General features: G+C 38.0%; 1 protein-coding gene across 1 annotated transcript; it reads left to right on the forward strand.

Annotated features, from left to right (window-relative positions):
* Positions 1–5500: 5500 nt before the first annotated feature.
* On the forward strand, positions 5501–6822 carry LOC133715769 (E3 ubiquitin-protein ligase ATL4). The gene has a single exon (XM_062142405.1). The coding sequence runs from the start codon at positions 5568–5570 to the stop codon at positions 6567–6569; it is 1002 nt and encodes a 333-aa protein (XP_061998389.1). The 5' UTR covers positions 5501–5567; the 3' UTR covers positions 6570–6822.
* Positions 6823–7851: the final 1029 nt, after the last annotated feature.

Genomic DNA, 7851 nt, shown 5'->3' on the forward strand with positions numbered 1-7851 from the left:
AATTATACAATCATAAGTTTATAATAAAGAGTTTCGATGTAACTATATTGGCTTAGCTGGTTGTTTCTTGTGAAACTTTTCTCGGCGAGTAGTACGTTATAGTCATTTAATCCCTTGATCCTTTCATATATGAATGCAACGATGCTAGCTCGGAAACTTAAACTTTGCAGACATGTAGGACAAGGTTTGGTTTGTTAATAATAATGTCTTAGCAGATGTGTAAAGAAAGAGGAAAGAGGACTTGAGGGATAGGAAAGTAGGAAATGAGTTAGTGCAACTTAAACACCGAGCAACCGGTTAAGAACAAGCATATATATATTAATGTTTTTTGGTAAACCACCACCTAAGTATTTATGATCAGATCAGCTAACATGAGCTCTAATAGTGCATTTCTAGTTCATTGGAAAAGTACCGATAAAGCTCACTTAGCACTCACCAAATTAGAAGTAGGAGCAGAAAGACAACCTTAATGCTTCAAGTTGAGTTCATAGTGATAAAGAGTCCATTTATTGGTGGCATCTCGTGGCCAAAATTAACACAATTTTATTAAAATTTACGAGAAAGTTATTTTTGGCTTTCTATTTTAGAATTACTTTAGTAATGAATTATAATATTCTAATTTCAAAGCCTACTTAATTTAGAATTACTTTAGTAATGAATTATAATATTCTAATTTCAAAGCCTACTTAATTATTTCTTCTTCGTATTCTTCGTATTAATTATATATATATATATACTTTGATGTCATCAAATAGCTAGAGTGTATATAGTGATTGTTTAGTATCTACGTAGAGTTGCATTCTCTTGTCGATCAAATTTGATATAGCTCTTCACAGTAAAAATATCGCTATTAGTTAGGAGGAGTCAAGACTTTTGATAGATTAATAAGAATCTTTGTGGAAGTTCAGAAGGGTTTGTTATTGCCAAGTAATCTCTAGATATATCGACAGGGTTGAAGTATTCTTTTTCTTTCTTTTTTGAGAATGACAGGGTTGAAGTAATAGTCTCTCTTCTTACTAGTTCATTTTGAATCTTATCCCCTTGAAAATTTCCCTAAACGTACTTTCCGTGTTGTTGTGTTCCCTTTAATGTTCTGTTTGTTAAATAAATTCATCAATCAAGAATACTAGTAAGTTTTTGTCCGACCTTCTCTTTCTTATTCTTCTCTGCCTGTAGTATTAATGTATTATAGTTAGCAAAGCAGATATTGATCATCATTATTCATCTCGAAAACCATTTAATCATTCAGCCATATTAGAGAAGTAGTCGAGTACTTGTCATAATCAAAACCGTAATTTTGATAAAATTAATTGGATGACTATAAAAGTTTTGATTTGATAAGTACTAGGCATTGGTAACCTAAAAAAGACGATTCAAGTTTTAAGCAATTCTAAATTAGTGAGGAGAATAATGATGGAAAAAGTTGAGGACGTATGAGAAAAATGTTAAGTGACATATGTCTCCAGTTTTGTTGGTTTTCGATCTTCATGCCATTTCATATATATTAGGTGATATCCATCACAAGGAAAGCAAAATTACTTTCAAAATGGGTGAAATCGAGCCGAGGGCCAGTGTAGATGGAAGAAGAGAAGAAAATATCTATAAGAAAATGAATAAAATATGAACTAATTTGGTGCCTTATGCGACAAATTTTTTTTATTAAAGCTAGAATTGTCCGCACTTAAAGTTGCTCTTAGTCTCTTCTCTCATTATTTATCTATTTTGTTTTGTTAGGAAATCTTCTGACTCTATGCGCATGTCGTGTGTGGTTGTGTTTGGGTCGTTTAGGTCAAGGTCAAGCGCAGACATAGTTGCTCTCTTACTCATCTGAGTCATCTCCATCATCACCTTCAGAAACACAATAGGAGCTTAATTGACTGCTTATATAATTTATAAGGTCGTCGATGCTTCATTAATCTAATTCAGTAAACAAAATTAGGATGAGAATTACACGTAACTGCATATAATGTTATGTCAGCGATTACATATATATGGGAACGAAAGGACGTTGTGTAAATTTCTCTGCAAGTTTTGGGTAAATAGACCTGCAGTTTGGAGAAGATGAAGAAGAAAAAGAAAAAGAAAAACTATATTATCCCCATGGAGTTCACATTATGAAAGTCTTGGGGATCTGTATCTACTTTGTTTTTTTTTTTTTGAGGAGTATCTACTTTGTTTTATACTGGTTTTTATCAATTGACTTCCACAAGAAATTAAGAGCATATTTGGAGCCTAGTCGGAAATGGAGTGATCGATTTCGATAATACTAGCTTCTCTCTAATTTTTCTACCAATTGTTTCTGTCAATTGACTTATTCCGCAAGAAATTAAGAGCTAGGATCTGCTTTTCCATTATGATAATACATTCATGTGAAGTGATGGATTTTGGTAAGGCATGCTTTTCTCGTGAATAAAGAGAAAATCTTGTTTATTATGATAATACATTCGAGAGAAACTTCATGCATGATTAATTAATTGGCAATGGTGTAATTAGGGTTGGCCGAGGAGGGTCAACTAATCGACGCTCTGTGACATTAATTTTTATGCTTCCACTTATGTGATTTTCAAATTTCACACTTTGTAAAGTCTTCGTTAAACCCATTATCTCTTTCTATATTATGTGCTTAGCATGTCGGATATATGACTTTCACCTTGTAAAATTCTACAATTCCACTAATCTCAGGGCCGTTTCACCATTGATCTGAGTTCACTCAACCCCTCCAAATCTAGGATTGCATATATATATATATATATATATATATATATATATATATATATATATATAATTTAGAAATTATAAATTATATGTGAATCATAATAGATATAAATCCTATCCAATCTCAATCCAAAAAGCAAATAAATTGAACAAAATAGACAACACCTTACCCAAATTGAATAAGAATTCACAAATAAGAACACCGGATTATCATTAGAGCGGTGAGATATTTCCCTTGTGAAAGAGGAGAGGTTATTTCTCAACGAGAAAGAGAAAAAGCGGCTAAAAGTACATCAAAGAAAAAACGGCTATAAATTCGGTCAGTTTAAAAATCTTGCCCAATTTCAAACCGCTTTTATTCAAATTAGGTAGTTGTTCTTTATTTTCTATCTTATATATGTTCAGGTCGGGTATGTCGGTTTTCATTGTACGGGTTAGCTTCTATCCACCCCTATAAAATATCATGGGAATTTATGCTCCATCATAGTGCCCAAAATTGTTACCAAAAACATGACTAGTAAAATGCACAAGAAAATCGACGTCTCCTCGGTAATTTGATCTCAACACCACTGGGTAGTTCAAGTTTAAGAGGAAACCACATATGAGCACACCAAATTCAAACATCTGAGGACACCAAATGTTATTCAAAATATACACAATATAAATCCAATACAAATTAAGATGATCAATGTTCCTGCCCAATGCTAACAAAACAAACCACCTTCTTTTATCCACCCAACAAAACCAACTACCTTCATTCAAAACAATAATGCAATTCCCTTGGGAAGAGGTTATATTTATATGGGAAGAAATCTGCTGTCCCTAATACCCTGTGCCAAATCTGTCCCCATGCATTCATTGGTCCATAAAGATTAAGAAAATATTTTCTTAATCTTTTGTTCCATATTTTATTCTTTGTGGACCAATGAATGCATGGGGACTGGTTTGACACAGTATTTTTGGGGACAGCAGATTTCATCCCATATTTATATACACTTTTTTTTTTTGGTCGAATATTTATATGCACTTCTACATCTTAAAAAAACCTGCAAGCCAAGAGTGTGGAAGAAGTAATTCCATGCCAGAAAGACAGAGAGAAACAGAAGTGTGACAATAATAAAATGACCTAAACAGATAGTGCTGTACTTACATAACTTAGATTTGGGTACACTTTTTATATAGTTTATATAGTATAAGATATCGTAGCATTAATCAAAAGGGTAATGCTATGGTTATGCCATTACAATAATAGCACATAGTACACTAATATTTGCATCATTCCCATTTTCAGATCATGTTATCTGCAAAAGAATGTGATAATGTTTTGTTGTTATTAATGACCTTCAAGTACCCAAAAAAGAATGTCAAATACTAATTTAATTTGTTAGTCAATAGATTAAACAACTAACTAATCACATGCTTGCTCCACTAGATCGATCCATTGCTTTAGTTAAGTCAGTTTACCTGAAAAACTGATCTGGATCTCATTGACCTGTTCCTGTGGAGTTGGGGAGAGTGGGAAACGGCGTCGTCTTGGTGATACTTAATCCACCACCTCATTTTCACAGGGTTCTTATTTTCTTAGGGAGGGCTCCATTAATGTGGAGAAATTAAGTCTCTGAAACTTCTTGCTAATCAAATAAAGAGAATAATTGTTCTCATTCAATTCTGGGTTTGCAAGTAAGCGTTTAGGAAATAATTTGCATAACATGAATTATAATTTTTTAGTCCAATTTGAATTAGTTTGTTTCCAACAACCAATCAGAGTTTATTAATTTCACAAACATGAACCAAAATTGTCAAAATTACATCCATGACTATTTAATTTGGCGGCATAAGTCTCTCCTCTATAAATGAGAAGTTTGAGTTCGGCTCTTGTAGTCGTATACTGCATACTTAAAGAAACTGTCAAATTCACGTCCACGACTATTTAATTTAGCGGCATAAGTCTCTCCTTTATATATAAGAAGTTTGAGTTCGGCTATTATAGTCAAGAAATTCACAAACAAAACCGTAATTTCCCCATAACCTAATACCTCACAGTAAGAGGGGGGGGGGAACTAATTAAAGCAAAAGTTTTATACTTTCCGCACGAGAACTATTAAATTAGTCATTGTTTTCTGTGTGTCTTACATAATAAGCTAATCCAATGACTATATGCTCTAGAGTTTAATGCTTTATAGTGAAACAGTTCGAATCAAAGAGTTAAGTGAAGTTTAGGTTGCCGAAATAGATATGAAACTTTGATGTCTCTAGGGATATAGCAGTAATTAAAGCAAAAGTTTTATACTTTCCGCACGAGAACTATTAAATTAGTCATTTTTTCTGTGTGTCTTACATAATAAGCTGCTAATCCAATGACTATATGCTCTAGAGTTTAATGCTTTATAGTGAAACAGTTCGAATCAAAGAGTTAAGTGAAGTCTAGGTTGCCGACAGAGATATGAAACTTTGATGTCTCTAGGGATATAGTAGTAATTCACACCGAGCCTTTCTTCAAGAGTAGCGCATTTAATCCTCCGCATTTACACCACCACCCTCGGTGTCTCTGCAGACTCTGTACCACCACCAGCAATTGCCATATTAACTGCAGTAGTCCCATTCACGTCTTCTCAGCATCACCACCACCCCGTCCACCACCATCACCGCTACAGAGAGAACCCCACACGTGCGAGTCACACGCTTAATTCCCACGTGCGAGGCTCCCCTCTATCACGTGTCCCTCCCCCCATATTTCCCTCTTCTTTCCCATTGTTTCTTTCTGATTGCTATTACATACGAAACCAAACAAACACATTTATAACTCCCCCTCCTCTTCTCCCCTCTCCTCTCTTCTCTCTCTGACGTCAACCATGTCCGGAGCACCACCACCACCGCCACCGCCACCGCCATTATCAACCTCCACCACCTCGCCACCTCACAACAACCGCTCGTTGACCGTGAAAACCTTAAGTCCGAGCATTCTCATCATCCTCCTCATCGTCGTCGTCACCGTGGTGGCTTCATTTTCCCTCTGCCGAATCCTCCGCTGCATCAACAACCGCTTCCTCCGCCACGTCACTCCCTCCTCCGGCGACGACGCACCCGCCCGCACCTCCAGCCGGCGAGTCTCTCCTGCCGAATCCGCTGCCGCCGATCCCGTCGCCGCGCTCCCGGTCTTCGCCTTCTCCGCCATCAAGAACCGCCGAGCCTCCTCCACCGCCGTCGTGGCCGCCGACTGCGCCGTCTGCCTCTCGAAGTTCGAGCACGACGATCAGCTCCGGTTGCTCCCTCTCTGCTGTCACGCCTTCCACGTCTCGTGCATCGACACATGGCTCCACTCCCAGCAGACCTGCCCGCTCTGCCGGTCGCCGATTTCCGCGTCGGACTCCGAGCTCATGACTCTGGTCGAGAATGCAGGCTCCTCCGCCCGCGGCGGCGGCGGCGATAGCTTCCGACTCGAGATTGGCAACGTCAGCCGCCGCCAAACAACTACGACGTCCAACTCCAGCGCGCGCCGCTCCTACTCCATCGGATCCTTCGACTACCTCGTCGACGACGACTCGGAGGTCCAATTGTCCAATGCCAGAAACGGCTCGTCTGATCGGAAAGAAGAGGTGATTGTCGTTCTCGGCGAGCTCCCGCCGCCGCCGTTGCCGTCGGAGGCCAGTCTAGCTGCTGACGTGGCCTCGGGAAGGAGCTGGCTCAAGGAATTCGTGGATAGACTCTCCAGCTCTTCTCTACGAAGCTCCGGCAGATTCTTTACCGGCAGTAGCCGTCGGAGTGAGATAGGCGGCACGGGAGAGTGGATATCGGAGTCCGGCCAAGTCGGCGTCGAGTTCTCCGAGTATTTCCGGTGGTTATCGGAGGTATGATTTTAGTAGTAGGTAATTAAGAACCGTAAATACTCCACTCTTATTAGAATATCAACATTTTGGATTAATTTTGGCTAGCAAATCAGAATTTCAGAATTTTTATTTTTTATTTTTTATTTTTTACCTGTTCTATGTCTGTGGGATCAAAATTAGAGCTAGAGTTCTACTATTCAAGCAGAGTTCATGTACACTGTGCGATTGAAATGTCGGGGAAATTAGTTCTTGGTCGAAATAGAAAATTGTTTTCGTGATCGGTTCGGTGTAGAATTTTGATAGATCAATCATAGTTATTGAGTTCATCCAGCCCTCATTAGTTTTCAGTCACATCTGTGTCTAACTATACAAGAGCCAAGACTGTCAGTGTACTAATTCTGCAACTTACTACTTACTAGTGTTCAATATGCCATCGTTTTGTTCGGAGTCGAAAGCCAAAAATGACAAAACAGAATGTGGAGTTTGCCCTGTTTTGGGGGTAGTAAATGGTGTAGTTAAGAGTTAGATCACCGCTCTGTTTATTTTCTTACATGTTGGTAGATAAATCTGATATTCTTCTATTCCGAATTTGACTGCCGAAATCCAAATATGCAAATGTGGATTGGTTGTTGTTTTGGAATCCTTGCTTTGCTTGCAATTGTGACCGAAAAAAGAAGGAAACAAAGGAAGGGGGAAAGGAAAATATGATGCAACAAAGAGACCAAGATTCGGGGTATGCTAGAGCTTTCCAATATTCCAAAGATAGGCGATTACGAGTGCTTTAAAAGCTTTTCCTTCGTTTCCTTCTTTCTATCCTCTTATGTGCAACATTGATTTAGCTTCCCCCAATTTTCAAGTGGCAATTATGACGAGTACAGTTTGGATTGGCTTGCAACATTTGAGATAAACTATTGAGAGCAGTAGTTTAGTTGCACAAGAAAGTAGAGTGGTCCAAAAATGTGTGATCCAATGGGTAATAAGACACTATAGTTTGACTTGAACTTTTAGTCTTGTTGTGAATGTCTTATCCTGTGATGAAACAAAACCAAGCTTTGATGGTGAGAGCTCTAGGCTATATTTTAGTGGAGCAAATCCTTCCTTATATTCAAACTTGTGATAAGGGATCCATTTTGGTGTTTAACTTTAACTTTATGGTAGTTAGACGTAGCAATTTTATTCGGCTAATTTGGGGGCAAAAAGTACATAATGATGGAGATGAAGCTTTTATCACCAAAGAGCTTCTTGCATTTACATCTCAAGCTTTGAGAAATTTTGGTGTATAATGAAGTTCTTTAAACACAATGATGTG

This window comes from Rosa rugosa, chromosome 6 (assembly GCF_958449725.1).
Source record: "Rosa rugosa chromosome 6, drRosRugo1.1, whole genome shotgun sequence".
Classification (NCBI taxonomy): Eukaryota; Viridiplantae; Streptophyta; class Magnoliopsida; order Rosales; family Rosaceae; genus Rosa; species Rosa rugosa.